General features: G+C 49.7%; 1 protein-coding gene across 1 annotated transcript in view; it reads right to left on the bottom strand.

Moving 5' to 3' along the window:
- Positions 1-6282: 6282 nt before the first annotated feature.
- Positions 6283-18327, bottom strand: part of LOC125953498 (somatomedin-B and thrombospondin type-1 domain-containing protein) — a 30551-nt gene continuing 18506 nt past the window's right edge. The window contains exons 3-5 of the mRNA XM_049683108.1: positions 11995-12189; positions 9473-9593; positions 6283-7545 (exon numbers count right to left, since the gene is read on the bottom strand). Of these exons, the coding sequence (XP_049539065.1) occupies positions 7212-7545; positions 9473-9593; positions 11995-12189 (650 nt within the window). The 3' untranslated portion in view covers positions 6283-7211. The remainder of the gene's footprint in view (positions 7546-9472; positions 9594-11994; positions 12190-18327) is intronic.

Below are 18327 nucleotides of genomic sequence, written 5' to 3'. Positions count from 1 at the left end.
CGGTTAGCAGCGATTGCCCGGGCTCGGAGTCGGATCATCGATAACTTCGACCCAAATCCGAAACCGATGCCGGTACGACTGTGGTACGACGACCGGAATGCGACAAGGCCATCTGCTGCAACATCGGTCCACCAATCGTCTGGAAGTGTCTTTCGATTGCAAGCTGTCGCGTCTCGTCGGTTAGAGCGTCGTCCAACCCATCGCCCAGGTCGTTCATCGTCCGGCCGCGTCGATGGTCAGTCCCCGCGTCCCACAGGAGGTAAGGGCGTGATACCTGGTGCGATGGTACGATCTTCGCTGCATCCCTCCAGCCGGTCTAGAACGAGAGAATCCCTTTCTTTTTGCCTTCCACGAACCACGGAACACAACAAACAAATCCAATTCGCTTGCATTCCGATGGTGCTCAGAACGAACGATGCTGCTGCTGCTGCTGCATGCAGTATTTTGCGTTTTCCGTTCCGTGCACCTCTTCCTCTTCCTAGTTTGACCTTCTCGGTTCCCGATCCTCGGACCAAACCGGTCAACATTGCATTGCTCGGATGCCAAAAGGGCCTTTTCGGTGGCATCGAGAACGGCAGACGAAGACCACGACGACCGACGATCGGTGCCGTTCAACCTTCGTCAATTGTTGTCTTTAATTGTTACACAAAGGCACTCCAAAGGAGAAGCACTTCTCGAGCAGGACAGGCGGAGAGGATCTTAAAGGCGAGACGGTTCTTATACTCTCCACCAGTCCGCGTCTTCGCTTTGTTTCTTAATCATAATTTATCGTTCGACGCCAACTTTGCTCTGGGGATCGACTTTTACGGTGCATCCTCCATTCAGGCGGAACATCATCCTTGAATTTCGCTCTCTCGCTAAAGGCACGATCTTAAGCCGGTGTCTGGGGAGACTCTGGATTGAATCTTAAGTCTGGCTTTGGCTAAGGCCACCCCTTTTTATGACGGATCGTGGAATTACCTCCGCTACACACACACACACCCACTGCAATCGAAGCTATAATTAAAGGCCCAGTCCGGCCCGTCTCTGTAGCATCTCGTGGTGCTGATTGGCGAAGAGTTATGCCTCGCGATAAGCAGACATGGTGCTGCACATCATAAAACACAACGCAAACGCGTCTGTGGTTTTAAGGCTTTCCTGAGAAGCAGTGACTCAAGGTTCTGCCGCTGCAGAATTGGGCTGAGGACGAGAACTGAGACCATCGTCTGCTTGCTTTTGGTAGACTCTGCGAATCGTGATGGAATTTGAATTGTTTCCGAATTGTTGTCTTCAACTGAATTGCGTTCTTTTGCGGTAATTGAAACATATTGAACTGTGTTTTCGTTCTGGTGTCGTCACAACGAATTCGCCGAACAGTCGCAGCAGGACACAGTCGTATTGGTCCCCTTTTGCTTCTTCGCGCTTCCTCTTCTGTCACGCTGTCATTTAATGAGCTTTCGTTCGGTTCTTCAGTTGGGGCAGTACCGCCATTAAACATTTCAATCAAATTAAGTACGACTTCATTTCGCCTGCCGCTCCTTTTACTTCTCCTTCAGGGCTCTCTTCCCAGGGAACTAATTGAGCGAACATGACGCACTCCAATTTGAATATTTGTGGGCTAAACGAGAAAAATTTTCCCAATCACCCAAAAAACAACAGGGTGGAATCGGTCCGGTCGGGGGTTCCGCAATCGTCAAAACTTATTGTCCCACCGCACCCCATTCCGAACTCCATTCTCCTGTTTCCAAATCAATCAACCAACTGTCAAGCTCCTACCGGGCGAGTACATTTTTCATTCCGCTGAGCTGACTACTTCGTCCGCCATTATGCCGATTGCCATCCATCCTTCGGGTCAGGTCCCATCGGTTCGGTGGAGTGTTTTTCGTCTGTTTTTTCTTTTTTATTGAAGATCCTTTTCGTATAGGCCGCCATGAAGCTCGTCATGGATCTAGCAGGCCGCCCCCCATCCCGAAGACATCGATCGAGCAAAGCCCGATTGGACCTGTCAAAACGAAGCAAGCTTTGGGTGTTTCGACTCGCCTTTTGACTTTGTTTTCACCGCCACAGTGTGCTGTGTGCTCCGGCTGGCTGGCTGGCTTGTGGCTCGATTTTACATTTGATCCGTCCACTGGCCGTCTTCCATTCGTCCTTTCTGCTCCGTCCATCACTCTGTGCCTTTATGGTTGGTCGCGACGCGTGTTCCGTTTAAAAGAAACATGGATTCGCGCGGACGGACACACGGAACGAACCAAGTGAACCGGAGAGACCACACAAGACAGCGAAACGAAAAACAAAAAAAGCTTTCGCGAAAATCATAAAAAAGCGGTCAAGTTAAAAATACTTGCGTGCCCGGCACACACACACACACACACCAGACACCTCGCGGCTCGGAACCGGGACGGTTACGACCCGTTACGACGATGACGACGGCGACGACGAAGCGGGAATTAAATTGATTTTAGATTTATTGACTGTTTTCCTTATATTCCACCAATAGGGGGAACCTGCGGCGCCAACCTGAAGAGAGTGAAGCGTGTGTTGGGCGGCCAGAACAGAGGAGAGGGGACACGCCAACACTCCTGCGAAACGATAAGACCAAACGGTGCACACCGCACACATCATCGCATCAGCCCCAATATAAAGCCTGCCAGCAACTTTTACAACAAACTTTTATTCACCGTTTGGTGAGGTCCCACCTCCTGCGCCTCTACTCAGCTCCAGCTCATGCCAGCCCAGCTGCTGACTTTGGGGAGGCAGCACCGCCAGCTTTTTGCTTACTTTTTTCGCGGGTAAACTTCCCGCGAAAAGAATCATAAAAACGGCGCTCGCGCGCTCGCGTTGGTGGCGTTAAGCGGCAGAACACGAGCCGAATCCTGGCAGCCGGGACCGGGACCGGGTGGGCCCCTCAAGAAATTTGGCAATTTGTGGTCTGCGCGAGTGAGGGCGCGTTTTCTTTTTTTTTTGGGAGGGGGTCGTGGAGCCGAATACTAGGCAGCACTGAAGCGTCGCTTGGGCTTTTCACCGTCAGCCGGCGGCGTGGGAAATGTGTTTTTCCCCTGGCCGAGTTTCCCTGGCAAAGGATATCGAAGTGAAATCCGATCTGGCAGTGGCTGTTGTCGAGGCCCACGAGGTGATGAAAGTGCTGCCGTGAACGTCCTGGGTCCCGGGTGCTTGATCGGGGTACCTCGAAAAGGGAATGTCAAAAAGTGAAAACAAAACCAAAAACGAAAAAAAACTAATAAAATATTTGCAGAAACCGGCACGCGGCGAGGTCGTCAACGGTTCTTGGGAGGAACGTCGATGAGGTGAAGGGAATTAAAAACTCGCGCAACTTTTCATCCTTTTTCTGTTTTTCTTAACAGTGTTGAAGTGTGTTTACCTCGTGGTTGAAGGTGATGAGAAAGCAAAAAGTACAATAAGTCGGCAGGTGGTTAAATACTGCCGAGTAGGTCAGCTACTTTAATAAGGATGATCGGTGCGATAGTAAATCAATAAAAGCAGAGCATATCGAGAACGATGACGCACACCTGGTTTTGACGGCAATTGGAATTTGACAGTTCGACTGCGCGCGTGCTCACCGAGCAGACCTGCTGTACAAGTAGGCGCAACCTGAGCTAAACTAAGCAACCTTTTCTTTCCTCAACTTCTGAAAGGTCTACCAGAGTGGAGAGCAATCCAAGCAATACAAACCGAGACGAGACACGTATATACACACTGCATCATAATGTGCTCATTAGGCTCGTGTCTTCAATTCTTGGGAACATATTTAACCACCCACTGGGGGGCGCTTCTCTTTACGCACGAGTTTCCATCAATACACTTGGCAGCCATTGAGACAAATGTTGGCGCGTGTTCCGTCGCTTGTGTGGGTAGTAGCTAGAACAGAACTCGGCACACAAAACATTAATACCCGCTGGATTTACGCCCTCGTGTGCCAATACTGACTAGATGTGTGTAGAGCCAGGGGCAGGGGAAGAAAACTTTTCTGCTGCCCGAAAGCACAGACCGTCCCCCCAAGTATTTCTCGTTGCGCACTTGCGTTATCCTTTCAGCACACACACCCACACACCGTAGCGCGGAGGTGGCTGCATCAGTGCTGCTCATCGGAATGTTTTGATGAATTCCAAGTTGCCGCCATCTTAGGCTTAACCGAATGGTGGGACGAGTTCTCATTATAAGCCGGAGTTCTCGTTGGTTGCGCCATTTTTTTTGTTGCTTCTGTTGTTGCGTCAACTTTCTGTTTGTTTCTGTGTTCCAACCCTCTACTCTTTTCACTGTACCACCTCACTGCTACTGCAGCCCCGGCTCCTCCTCTGTTCGCGATTCGTTTTCAAATGCTCGGATGAAACCATTCCCATTATCGCGCTCAGCGGCAGGTGTAAGGCGGCTGTATGGAAAGTAATCATCCCTTCCCCACAACCCGGAGGTACTGGGATGGTTGGCCACTTGTCTCGTCCTCCCTTTCCATCCCGGACCTCCACCTCATCCCACCGACGGCCGGAACAAGTTGGAATTTCATTGCATTGGACTTGCCTTGGTATTTGCTTTGGTGAAAACGGGTAAACAACGGGGATGATGCTGTTGCTGCTGCCCTGGAGAGAAGGAGAGTTCGCACGATGGCGAAGCAAACATGCAGGTCTCGTGACAACAGGGTGGCCATAGCGCACACTCAGGGGCACCCCTTCCGCCTGTTGCTCATATTTTAATTTCGTTCCCACCAGTCCGTCTTCTGAAGCCCACCTGAGATGATCTAGGCCGCACTTGGCCGTCTTTCTTCTCGAGAACCCGCTGCAGATTGAATGGAATGACCATACATGGCCGTGTGGTGCGGAGCTCGCGCAGGTGACACTCCCCAAACAGACAGACACACACACACACACACACACACACAGTGAGACGAGCAAAAGTTTTCCCATTCCGGGGGACCCCGGCCCCGGCTTCGGGGTTCGAGCTGAATTGTGCGGCAAAACGCGGTACGATAAGTTGCTCTTGGAGTACCTTCGCTGTGTGTGTGTGTGCACTCGGTTCGTTAATTATGCTCTATAGGATCCGGAATTACGGACAAGTAGTGTGGCTCCGAGGGCGTCATACCGGCGAGGCGAGAAGTGCAGCACCGTGGTGCATACAGCGCAGAGAGAGAGAGAGAGAGAGAGAGAGAGAGGGCTCAGCAACAAGTTCTCCGGGGCCCCAACAACTGGCGGTAAATTATGAACTTTTGTCAGCATTTAGAACCACGCGCCGTATCGGGTGTGGTCACCGATCGCAGATGGCGGTCTTAGCGAGCCTTAGACTAAATGAGATTAGTTTTTCAAATAAATCAGGTCCCTTTGCAGGGTTATTCCCAAGGAGCCATAGGGCGCTTTGTATCTGCTGCTGAAGCAGAAACAATCTCCGGCCATGGCCCGGGAACTTACATATTCATCGATCTGCTTCGCCATAACTAATGCAACCGGATAGCTTAATGAAGGCGCGAGCGGGCGCTTGCTCTCCCGAGAACCGAGAATTTATAATGTGACGCTCGTCCCACAATTCCGGACCTCCGGATGGAACCTGGTCCAGGTTTTGGGTGCCAAGAAGCGCCACAACTAATTACCATCCAATCAGTTCCAGCTCACCGACAACGGCCCGGCAAGCAGAGAGCGAGAGAGAGCGAGAGACGTGGCATAATACCGCGTGCATTATCGATTATTATGCTGGACCATGCTTCTCCTCACCTTCCATTGACACCGATTGGTAGGTGACACAATTACCTTTTGAGCGTTAATTATCGCCCCCCTGCATTGGCACGCGGTGCTTGTCAAGATGCTTCTGCTGGTGCCAGAGTGCTGTCTTCCCAACAAACATCTAATTACCATAATCGAATCGTTTGGATCGGACCGGGGGAAATCGAAACAGGAAATGGTGTTCACGTGTCTTGTAGCAGCAGCAGCAGCAGCAGCAGAAGGTGTAACGGTTCCCGAATTTTACGATAATTGAATGAACTGCAAATGGGTTTGTTTGGCACCATCGTTTCGCCCTACGCATTGTTTCGATAACGGTACTGCACTAGATAAGCCGTTGCCGAACGTCATCGTCATCATCGCTCAAAATCGCGCAGCCAACACGAACAGCAACAACATCCGGTGCTGAAATGATGGGGCCTTTAAATTTGAATATTTTTGCCATAATTCACGAGACCATAACTGGTGGCCGTTGCGCACATTCTCAGCCGGCTTTTCTCTCAACCACTTCCACTGCAACATTCCCTCGAATTTTCTTTCGAACGTCCACCACCGTTTCCAGGGATTGAATCGAAACGCAGAGACCGGTTACGGTTTTATTGGATTTTTTTTTCTGTTCCGTGTTTTTTTTTGTTTGCAGTTTTTTTTGCGTTCTCCTATTTTTAATAAATACTTCAGTTTCTTATTTAACCGGCTTAATGGCATATAAAAATAGTCTAATAAAATACTATTTACATGTAAGATGGTTTTTGGGGCATGCATGCATGTGGGGCGCCGGTCGCCGTGATGTTGTTTTTTTTCCGGCACGTGTATTTTTTCCATTTCTTGTTCGTTTGCACACACGCCAGTTTTTAATTCAGTTGGTTGCAGCCAGCAGTTGAAAACGGAAACAGAATAGGGAAGGTTCGAGAGGGGCCGGAATTCCCGCGGGGCGTTCCCAAACGCCTGTCGAGCATTGATACTTTAGTAGTACTTAGCTCACCTTACTGTACTGTTGCTGCTGATGCGGCTACCGCTGCTGTGTAGAATTGTTTGAATATTTGTTATGGTTAAAAACGGTTTAAAGTGATTCAACTGTCTGGCCTGATCTGCTTCACTTGTCAGGGTATCTGTTTGTGTGTCTGTGTGTGTGTGTGAGTATAAGTTTCTGGTAGAGAAGTTACAATTTTACTTAATTCGTGTGTTAGTTAGTAGCTAATACACCTAATACGCCTTACTCGTGACTAAAAAGGGAGATAAAAAGAAGACAAAAATAATTGGAATTAAAAAAAAACGAAGAAGTAAAGAATGAAAATCGTCCCCCCCCACTCCGCCCTATTTGGACGCCACGTGGTGCTGCGACTGCGAACGGGGACACAAGTCGTTCAACTGTCAAATGGTCGTTGGTCGGTCGGTCGGTCAATGGCCAACCTCTGGGTCTCGGTTCATCCGCTCGGCTTCCGGTGATATGGCGATATAGTGATGGGGTGCGTTGGAAGAAGAAGGATAGGTGGTGGTCACGCCACCCTCCGTTTAGATGAAAATAAACTGAGCATCGCTGGTGGGACACTTCTTCGGTTGGCCCACCGTCAGCCGCATCCATTTGCCCCGACAGGCCGGAAGGGCGAGCGTCGTGAAGCGGGTGTTCCGCCCGGTCAATCCATCCCCCCGGCAGCGATACTTGGGCGTTTCCGGATCGTCCTCATCGTGGATCGAATTGCTGGCCAGCGTATCGACGCTCTTGTCCTCGTGCAACGCCTCCAGATCGCAGCGTACGATCACTCGCTCACCCTCGGCCAATCCGCGGTAGGTCGCGTCCTTGTGGCATGCCTTCGTCGCCTTGATGACCTCGAACTCGACGCAGTACCTGACGAAAGAGGGCGAGGGAAAAACCAAGCGTAGGGAGAAGCGTTAGAAACACCGCAAAGAACCATTTTCCGACGGGCGCAACCGAAGAAGAAATCAGATTCGTGGTCAGGATTAGCTTCCGTGAAGGGAGCCCGTATCCTGTGTCTGGCCATCCTGTACCGGATGAAATTTCAATATTCTCTTCATCATCGTCCCGTGCACGGGCTCGTCCGATTGCAGATAAGGTTGCCGCATTTATACTGCTGTGAGAGAGTGTTTTGCCAAACGAGCAGCGCCATCGGCAAAGGGCGCGAACACACCAGAGAGAACACACCATGGCCCCCCCGGGGGTAGTAGGGTGGTGTAGGCGCATCCCCAAGCGCACGGATTCGGTTTCGGTGCGGAAAAGCTCATCGCAAACGGACGGCGGCCACTCTCCCAGTCCGGTAGCGGTGCAATCGGAGCGTTCACATCGAACACCATCTTTGGATGGGCGCTAGTGGAATCGCCCTTTTCAGGCTCGTCGTCGTCGTCGTCTGGTGGCGTCGTCTGGCGTCGTCTAGCGGAACGTGACCAAGAGACCCTTGATACGATTCTGCAAAGCAAGCGGTCGGTACATTCCAATGATGATGATGATGGTGATGCTCCGTACATGGTAGCCGGAATGAACAGCAGCAGCTGCTGCTACTGCTGGTGCTGGCTGGCAGAAGGTTTTGATCTCTGGTCTCTGGGGGGTGAAAAGTGGCAATTCCGTTGAAAAGTTTTGGGAACCTTTGATTTGCAGCACTGGCGATCTGGGCGCCGCAGACTCCGGCAGGCATCTGCCGCAAACAAGGCAAAAACCCCGCAACCGGAGCGCAATGTGGTGCTGGAGCATTTCCGGAAATTAATTTCATTTCCAGAGCGCCTCCCCCAAGCAGCGTCCTGGTGCAGTGCCTTTGGTAAGGCGAAGATTGCTCTGATGTCTGGGTTTATCAATCACGCAGGGAACAACATTTCCCATTCCCTGTTGATACCCTTCTTTTCGGGGGGTTAGCAAACTAGTTTTTAATCAGTTTCCAAGGATAATTGAAAACGAAGCCACTGTAGCACAACTGGTAAGCACGCTTGTTATGACGTCTGGAGTACGTACATCGAGACTCCTTTGAAGCAGCCGTTGTTTGATGATATGAAAATACTAAACAACGTGTTTGAAGGTCTACTAGGTGTTAGAGGGATACTATGAAAATCTTGTATATTTAGTTCAGGAATCCATATAGTTGATTAAATTAAGTTGATTAAATAAAGTGGGTTTATGCATATTTAATTCAATATTTTTTTATAAAAAGTCTAAACAAATGCTAAAGATAAAAGAGTACGAAGAGAGGATTCACTTGGGACAGGTTCTATCAAAAACAAATCAAAGGTTAAAGCACTAGTCCTCTTCATCCCTGTCCATGACAACATGTCATCGAACAAAGGGGAACGAACCGTCATTAAGTCTCAAATAAAACATCAACCAATCGTTCTCCTCGTCTACGTACGAACGAGAGTCACACTGCATACACTGTGGGATGGTGTGCCAGTCCCGGTGCAATAACATGACCTATTCGAGGCGAACCTCTCTCACTGGCTACAGTTCTCAAGCACGAGTTTATTACAATTCTTCTGTTGCTTTTAGTAAAGATGCAAGCAATACTACCTCACCACCAGCCGCTAGCGAGGTTTCGAGGGCACCGTATACGGTCTCGCTCTGCAGCCACCACCACCACCATGACCACACCACGGTTCTCGAACTGCAATTCGCTTATTGAATACCGTTGCACCGTTGCAATCGACCAGAAGCAATCGTCGAGCACCAGCACCATCACCGGGGTCAAACAGTGCAATTTCATCGGCCACAAATTGATCGATCTTCTTTCCACCCCCGAAACTCCCCTCTGGTGGTCCCCCGTTTGAATACTTACTCATTTCCTCGGTTGTGCTTGAAGGCGTTCTTGTAGCGCAATCGCAGATTCCGCCGGATGTCGCTGGTGTCGTTCTCGTGGCGGCTCTTGGACAGGGCGGCCGGCAGCAGGAGCGCAGTTTCTGTAGAGTAGAGCCAGACAGACGGGGAACCACGGTTAGTGAGCGAACGAACGAGCGAGCCCTGGAGAATGGAAACAGTAGCCGATAGCGGGCCAATCGATGGCGATGCAGACGTAGACGTAGCACTTGCGTCTAGGTCTAGGACGGTAGAAGGTGGTTCCATCGTCCATCGACCGGTTGTCCGGACCGGGACAACTACCATCCTCGGGAGGGGTGAAAAAAAGTTTTGATTATTTTAGAATCCAGCAGCAGCAGCAGTAGCAGCAGCAGCTGCAGTAGCTAGGTAGCGCCATGTTGTTGAGCGTACATCATTGGTACAAGCACCAGCGGCCAGGGAACATACACGAGAGGTCTGGTCATCCGGACGACCCGTTCGTCCTTCTGACCTGATAAGGCATGCTGCGTTTGCTGCGCGAACACCGAGCACGAGCACGATTGGTCCATTAAATCAGGTTGCTGCGGATCACACACTGCGGTCCGGTCGCGCTTATGATGTCCATTTTAGGGAGGTTGAGGCCAATGCAGTGCAATGAAGCGCGAATGGTTGGTGGGGGCAAACCTCCGCAGGAAGAATCATCGCGTTCGCGCTTCGTCGAGCGCGATTTATTCTCACGCTTTCGACGCTCAAGGTTTGCCACCTGGTCTACCGTACCGTGGGGACCATACGAGGCGCCAGAGGTTATCCCGGGTCTTCCGGGGTGACCATGGAAACCATTTTCACGGCGCACAGGGTGGACGATTTTCCTGTGGCGCAGATCCAGACGTTAGAGCTCGATGATGCACCGTTGCTCATAAATTGTCCATCGGAGAGATGTGAAGTCTTTACCACGGTACATGCTACTGCAGCATACCGTTATGCAGCATCGCTCCAATGTAAAATATGCAATTTTCAGTGCAGACACATGTGTTTCAATAACACCTCAGGGCCCGAAATTCCAACTCCCTCATAAACGTGTGCTTTTTATGCTTATGCTGCTGGAAAATCTCATCACGCCGATCAAACAACTTTATTATCCGAGTAAACACACGAACGGAACGCACGTGAGAAAACTCTATTAAAATGTAAATCGTTTGTCGGCCACCGGGGGTCCATGAGTTTAATCACCCCGACCCAAAAGACCCAATCCCATCATCAATCGCCTCCTTTCCTACACCATACGGCACGCGGTATTGCCTGAAAACACCTACAAAAGGGACGAATTACGTGTTTGCCAGCTTCTGAAACCGTTGAAGGGCACCCGTTGAGAGAACTTAAAGCTTCTCGCTGGCTGGCAATAACGAAAAAAAAAACGGTTGAAATTCTTGCGCAAAAATCCTCTCACCAAAAAAAGAAACACAAAACTAGAATTCCAAAAAACATGCGGCCTCGCCGTGGAGTCCTGTGGATTCCAGGTTCCCGCTGGATGACTTTTGCCCTGTCGAGACCATTGCTAATACCGTAGACGTAAGCCCAACGCGGCGCTGGTGATGCCAATAATATTTTTTTTCCTCCCGGTTTTTCGTGTTTAAGCAATACGAGTGTCTGTGCGTTGCGTGTGTGTATGCGCGCAATGTAGCATGTGGCGTGTAAGGGAAGTGTGCCCTTTGACACCGCGGTCCTGCCAGGCACATCAATCATCCGCCGAGAATGGTTTGGTGCGAGAAATTGGCGTGCAGACGATGTGCTACGGGGAACAAACTCCGGAAACAACCAGCATACCACACCGTACATTACACTACACAAGCACATTCCTTCCACAGCTTCTGACAGCTATCGATTGTTGTGAAACGATAAAATGTGTTTTCATTTGAAGTTGGAGCTGAGCTGAGGCTCAAAAAAAAAAGAGACTCGAGATGACTTATACATGGACTTTTGGAAGATGAGCCGGTGAGGAGGATGGTAAAACAGGGAGCAATGGGACCATCAAACGGAACAGCAAAACCATCCAAGTGGCAGCCATGACTATCCCGTGGCTAGAGAACGCAGGAGAAGATAACGCGTGGTGATGGTGGTGATTGAGAGGCACTGGCAACTGTCCGTGTTTCAGTTCCTGATAGAACCACTGACGCACATACATGGCGGCGGCATACATCAACGCAGACACAGACAGACAGAAACGGAAACAATATCGAGTTGATTCCGGACCGACAGAGGAAGCAGGGACTCCACTCCAAATGTAAAAAGAAACGCCGCAAACATTACGTCGATACTGTCAGTCAGCAGTGCGCGAATTTGGCGTGGATTCCATACGATTCCTCTGCCGGATAAAACAACATGGCCGGATAGCTATTTGAATTTCACAAAACAGAACAAGGAAAAACAAAATGAAAATCCCTCAGTAGTGACTCAGTGGATTGTGTTACAAACACACTGTGTCCATGTTTTCCGGGGGTCCGGGTTGGTTCGGTTTGGACCACTTACCTCGCAGTGCTTTCCGGTCGTGGTGGTTGTGGCACTTGAGACCCTGGCAGCCACGTTTCTGTACGAGCGATGGGCAGTGTTTGCCACCGTTCTGTGGCTTTTGCTCGATGATGCGCGTCCTCGACATCATACCGTTACCGCAGGCCGTGTCACACTCGCTCCACTGGCCCCATTCACTCACGATGCAGTCGATTACTATGGAGAAGGAAAGAGAGAAAGAGAGTGTAAGAGAGGGACATGTGAAATCAATCGAACAAGGACAACCTCAACCCGGTGGTGCTGGTGGTGTTTCAGTGTTTTTAAATTATGGGTTCTTTGCATCCGTATTCCCTTTTCCAGTGTCGAAGCGGGAGCATGTACCCGCACCTAATGACCGGAGATTGTTGTGGTTTCATTTCCTGTTTTGTGGTGCGGTGAGACACCCGGCAACCTTCGCACTTCGTGATGCATATGCAATTCCGGTCAAAGACACATTGACAAGAGATGGACAAATTGACCAATCCCAACCAATTCCGTCCGGTCCGCGTTGTTTCATGCTGCACCATAAATCATTCGCCAGCAATCATTGGGATGGGGGTAAAGGCGAGATGGTTCAGTGTCAAGGACACTTCTATATTGAGGCCCAACTGATTACTACGAGGTAGAGTGTTTTGTCAGAAGCAAAGTAAATAAATGTATGTCGATTTGTTATGCTACAGCCGGTTCGTCCTTAAGAGCGGAATAATGAGCAGGCAATGCTCTTGGCATTTTGTCGTATTGTTCGTGATAAGGACTGGGAGATGACATTGCTAATTTTTATTTTTAAAGCATAATTTTTGAACTAACAGCTAACTAACGAAAATTGCGCTTTACATGTAAGGTCGATAGATGCAATTAGTTATTGATTAATAAATCAATTAAGGATAATAAAAAATAAAATAATATCATATAAACTGATTAACTTATGAAAGTAATTATAGAAATGAAAAAGAAACTAATGATATAAACGTATAAAGAAAATTTATTAAAGAACAACACAAAAATTAAGATGTATCCAAAAAGAAGTAAAAGCTTAAAAAAGATTGATTATTGAAGATAATCATTTAAAAACTATAAACAGCTGAAAACCAAAGAAAAAAAAAACAAAACTTGGTTCGCAATCTGTATCAAATACTAGCTAATAATGCTGATTGAGCAAATTAGCGACTCATGATCCAAACGATAAAAAGCATAGAAACCATTAAAATCGAAAAAATGGAACTCTACTTAGCGGTTTCTTCACTCCGTACTACTTCTTCAAACCAAGTCGCAACGCGAATCTCAAATCCGCGCACCATTGGAGCCCATTTTCCATTCCATTTCCCTTTCCCAAATACGTAACAAAGCGATTCCAATTTATATTCCAATGGTTTTCTTTTCCATTTCCCGAACGCAGTTGCGGGGACCTTACGAGAGGACGAACCAAAACAACAAAATCATCGACGACCTGCCGAGCTCGAGATTGGTAATAACGTTTGATTTGATTTCCAGCGTCATTCCATCGCAAAACTGGCCAAGGTGCCGTACCGTACGACAGAGGATGAAAAACTACTACCGGCCAGTACCTTGCCAGGTCTGACGGGCGGATCAATAGGAAAACCGGCGACATGCCACAGACCGGCAAATCGGTCTTATATAATCGGTAACATCCGGGGTTTTTGAACGCGAACGAACGCGGATATTCGCGCTTCTCGATTCCACTTTCCTTCCTTCAGTTCCGCGACACATTTCTTCACCAAACGATCTTCGCTGGTGAAAAGACTTTAGCACAGGTCTCAGCTTCGATTCGGAAGAAGGTTGATTGCTTTGAGTGCATCTTCCGTGCCAGCGTGTGTGTGTGTGTGTGCGGGCACGAGGGCACCATGTGCGCCTTTGTTTTGCTACCAGAAGCCCATTTCTATTATTCATGTCTTGAGAGATGGTCTCGGGAGTGCGTACGGAAGCTGATGGATTGTAAGGGAACCTTCTTGTACGCTCCAAGTAGAACGTAGAACCGACCGACCATGTTAGGTTTTCTTTTTGTCAGGGACGGGGCAAAGAGATTGTCTATTTGCCGCCCCCTCCCACTTGGAAGATCCTGATTGGATCTGGTGCGCCAAAATGATACAAATACGTAACATACCTGCCCTGTCTGGGTGTCTCTCTCTCGTTGGTCCGACAAATTGTTTGTTGTTTTCGCTCAAAACCACTGTCCTTAGGTCGATCTGTCCGGTGTCTAGGCGTGCACTAGGAGCTACCAGTCTCAGCCTCTTTTGTTGTTTCACTTTGTTGAGTTGCTTTACTACAACAAACAGCACACTTCCATCCTATCCCCCCTGGTCTATAAGCCTTGTCAATGCTTTGTAGCACAAAACTACTTCAAAACCATCTTGCACCTCAAGATCCTGGCGGTACCAGCTCTCGTCGTTATGGCGTGTCGGTTTGAGTCTTATCGTCGTACGCCCCGAGTGTCCATGACGTACCCCCAGCTTACAGGCACGACCATAGGGCATGCACCAGCAAAAGGTGCGGTCTAATTGAGAGCCTCTGAAGCCGGGTCCTCGGGCCTGAATCGTGCTCCATTCCATGCCCTGCTACCAGGCCAGGTGCTCACCATCACTACCATACCTTGCAGATGAGTTGATTGTGATGGACAATAATCGACACTTGGCCCAGCCAGTGCAGGACCAGGAGGCCAGAAGAGATGCGAGATGCAAGATATAGCGAAGGGCGAGCTCCCTGGTTCGTGCTGCCAGGCGGCCATGACAGGCAATGACAGATATAAACTTTTATGACAGCAACGTTCCTTCTCAACCTGGTGCACGTCAACCGGGTGCACGCCACCAACGCTGGCCTGTTGGTGTCGGTAATGCAGAGAAACTCGAGACCGACCACAGACCGACTGCAGCAGAAGCTGCTACATTTCTGCCTCCACGACTGCCTGGGGCACTGGGAAGGGACCGAGAGCTGACCCCCGGAAAGCTTTTGCGCTTTACGAGGCATGAAATGTTATTACCTTTATTCGCTGTAAACATCCTCCTCCCTTAAGTCGGCCAACAACCAACGGAACCGATGATTCAGGCGTTCGCTTATGATTAGGCCTCGCCTGTGCCACGATTGCCGGCCCTGGCCGGGCATAGCGAATGATGCGCTTCCCCGTTTTAACAGCGCTCCGATTCGCGCGCCCCTTGACCAAGCGGACGGACGGAGCAAAACGGGGCCAAACGGGGGAGCTGGTCGACGCGGATTGCATGCCAAAAGGTGATTGACTCTCTCGGTGGTATGCAGTGCCAACTCCTGCTGCCTGCCAGCCAAGGTGTGCCTCCTAATATCCTGCTGGAGTACCACCGGGAGTGCTATTTTGTAGTTAAGAAATTTTGAATCGCAAAACTGGTGGCGTGCCGTCATGACTGGTCACGCACAGCACAGTGGAGGAGGTGTAAGCGCAGCGAGAGGAGTCACCACGGTACAGCATCGACACTTATCATAATTAGCTTTTGATAGTGACACCGTCGGTTCGGAGCTCGCGGCTCGCGGTGGCAGATTGAGCAAACAGTGCCGTCGGGGGGGGGGCCTTTAAGGCTTTGCAGTTCGCGTACGATTGGCCTCTAGGCATTCTTAGGAAATGGCACACACGCACACAGGTAACGGGGAGACTTATGGCACGCGAACAATTCAACGCGAACATCCAATGCCATATCATTCCACATACGAATGCGCATAGCACGGAATGTCAAACCGCTGGTTAGGTTTGTTAGCTGTAAGGTAGGTAATCTCTCTCCGGTTCTCGGAATGTAGCGCTACAGTCGCTCGACCTTTGTAAACGAGAACCCCCCGCGCGTCCTGGCCGCACAGCACAGCACAGTATGGGGAGGTTGTTTGCGTAATGATGACGTACGAAGGGCATGATAGCATGTTTTTCTTCGCTTTCGAATGGTCGCCCATTGTGTGTGATTGAAATGTAACATTCCAGCCAAGGGACATACATACATGTGTGTTGCGTTGGTTAACAGAGACCAACGGGGAGCCACAGACATGCTGGTTGGTGGTATGCGATTGCATGTTTTTATCAGATGATAAGCGGATGGTTCGAGGCACGCGCGTGCACGCGAACCTCACAAATCATACACCTCCCTCAAGCAAAAGCCGGCGAACCAAAGGCTATAACAACAACAACAGCAACCTAGCTTTACCAACTTTACAGCCGGACTCAATCCGATCCGATCCGATCCGATCCGATTCCCTGGTTTCCCGAAAACTCAAAAAGCCAAAGGCACCGCAACAACAGCAAAAGGAACAAAGGGATAATGTTGTCCTTTTTTTGGAGGCAGAGGGGCTCGGATAAGATAAGCGCAGTGAAGTGAAACACGCAGAGAAAACACCAACAGCACACAGTTAAAGCAAAAAACAACAGAACCTCCCTCACCCAAAAAACCACCAAATACCGAACGATCAGCCGAAAAAGGTAAATCGCGGTCCGAACAATATATACCGACCGCCATCGAACGCTCGTCGCGGTGGCCGCCCCAAAATCGAATCCCAAATCCCTCGGGACACCGGGATGACCGAAATGAGGAGTATAAAGCGACCACCCCTCCCACTGCTGGAAAAGCGTTTTCCCTTTGATCCTTCCTGATAAGAATCAACCCTGCCGGATCCTTCGCCAGTGAATCGGCGCCCGAGTTTCAATCCCGAGTCGTGTTTTTTGGGTCTGGCTGGCCAAAGATTAAAAGTATTAATCCGCTTTAAGGACACGGGGATAACCGCGAACCATTCGAGTGGACCGTGGTGTCTAGGGGGCTTTCAGTATTAAATTGTTAAAATGCAAGCCCGATGTGACAAGTTTCGAAATGAACATGATGAAAGCTTTTTTCAGCCGAACGGCGCAAGCAGCAATCCATTCGGATAGTCTGTACGTGTGTGTGTGTGTGTGTCGTATCCAGTGTCCAGTTAATCCAGTGATCCCTCTGCGACCGGACAGACGCAACCCCAGGTACGCCTGCTTCTCAATGAGTACAATCCGTACACTAGTACAGATACATGAAGGTAAGTGAAAAATCCTTTTACAGCAACCCCTAGCAGCAAAGAACGAACCGTAATCGCACTGGACGTACTAGCGCTAGAGACACCGCAAGGTAGGACGCTTCTGTTCACAGGTTTGTGTTTTAGCTAATGAGGCTTGCAATGAGAGTGCATGTCTGTGTCGGTATTAGCTGCATTGCTAATGGAGTCGACAGGGAATGGAATATGTAGCAGACGTAACAAATGGAATTGCATTGCACCGCAGCAAAGTCTGCACCGACTAGCGAATACTGACTGCGAGTTCCAACAGCCATATTTCGCTTTTTTTTTTCACTCGAGTTGAGAGGAATTCTGTTTCGAAATCAATTAAAAGACGCACTCAAACCGGTTGAAAAGTTTCCCAAGTTTGCGCTACTACCTCAAGCCTCGTTACAGCACTCCTTAAGACGATCAATTGTTCTCGAGCTTTTCTTCTTGAGCGGCGTGTTTTTTTTCTCTCTCTCGTTCAAAGTTCGTTCAGAACAGAACGCATCCTCTATGCATCCCTCGTTCATGCATAATTCAACCTCGGCATTCCTGCAGCGCCAATTCGCATATAAAGCAAGGCCCCCACCTTCCGTTCTTGGCCAACTTACAAGAATTGTAAATGAGCCTTCGAGGCTCGACCTCGGCCCGGGGCGCACTCGCGGAGAAGGATGACGCACAGCATTTCTTTCCAGCGTGCAATCCAGCACCGCACCGCACGCTACTCCCACTCTCAGCTTCACTGCAAATCAGTGAAGCAAAACTTTACCACCATAGTACCGGAGCTAGCTACTCCTCGCTCTCGCTCTGCCAGAGATCTGGTGAAATCCCTCAACCGTTTCACCGAAAATCTCCACCAAGCGTCGGAGCTTTAGCTCGCTCACTCGCCGGCGGCGGCTTCCGCCACATACTTCCGGCGAGCTGGAAGCATTTTGCAAAATTACCCAGCCAGCCACCAAGAGCCTGCAGGCCTTCGCCCTCGTCGAGTCGAGTTTCGTCAATGAGATGCGGCGGCCAATTTGCTGACGGGCTGGCCCCGTGCTTACGTACGTACGAAAGGCGAAGGCGTAAATTATTTACAGCGAAGCGTGCAAACAGACGCGTAGAAAGGGAGTAATTTAGATGTTAAACACCTCCCAGTTCTCGGTGCTTGAGGAGGTGGGGGGAGTAGTCAACGGGGAAGGGGACGAAGGATTAAAAGTCTAAAACTTTGGCCCAGCTGATGCCTTCCCGGTGCTGACTGGGAGCGTTGTTGCGGGAATCCAAACCAATCTTCATTATCTTCAAGTT

Source organism: Anopheles darlingi, chromosome 3 (assembly GCF_943734745.1).
Source record: "Anopheles darlingi chromosome 3, idAnoDarlMG_H_01, whole genome shotgun sequence".
In the NCBI taxonomy this organism is placed as follows: Eukaryota; Metazoa; Arthropoda; class Insecta; order Diptera; family Culicidae; genus Anopheles; species Anopheles darlingi.
Note: the sequence above shows the minus strand (reverse complement) of the source record. Positions and strands in the feature narration are given on the sequence as shown.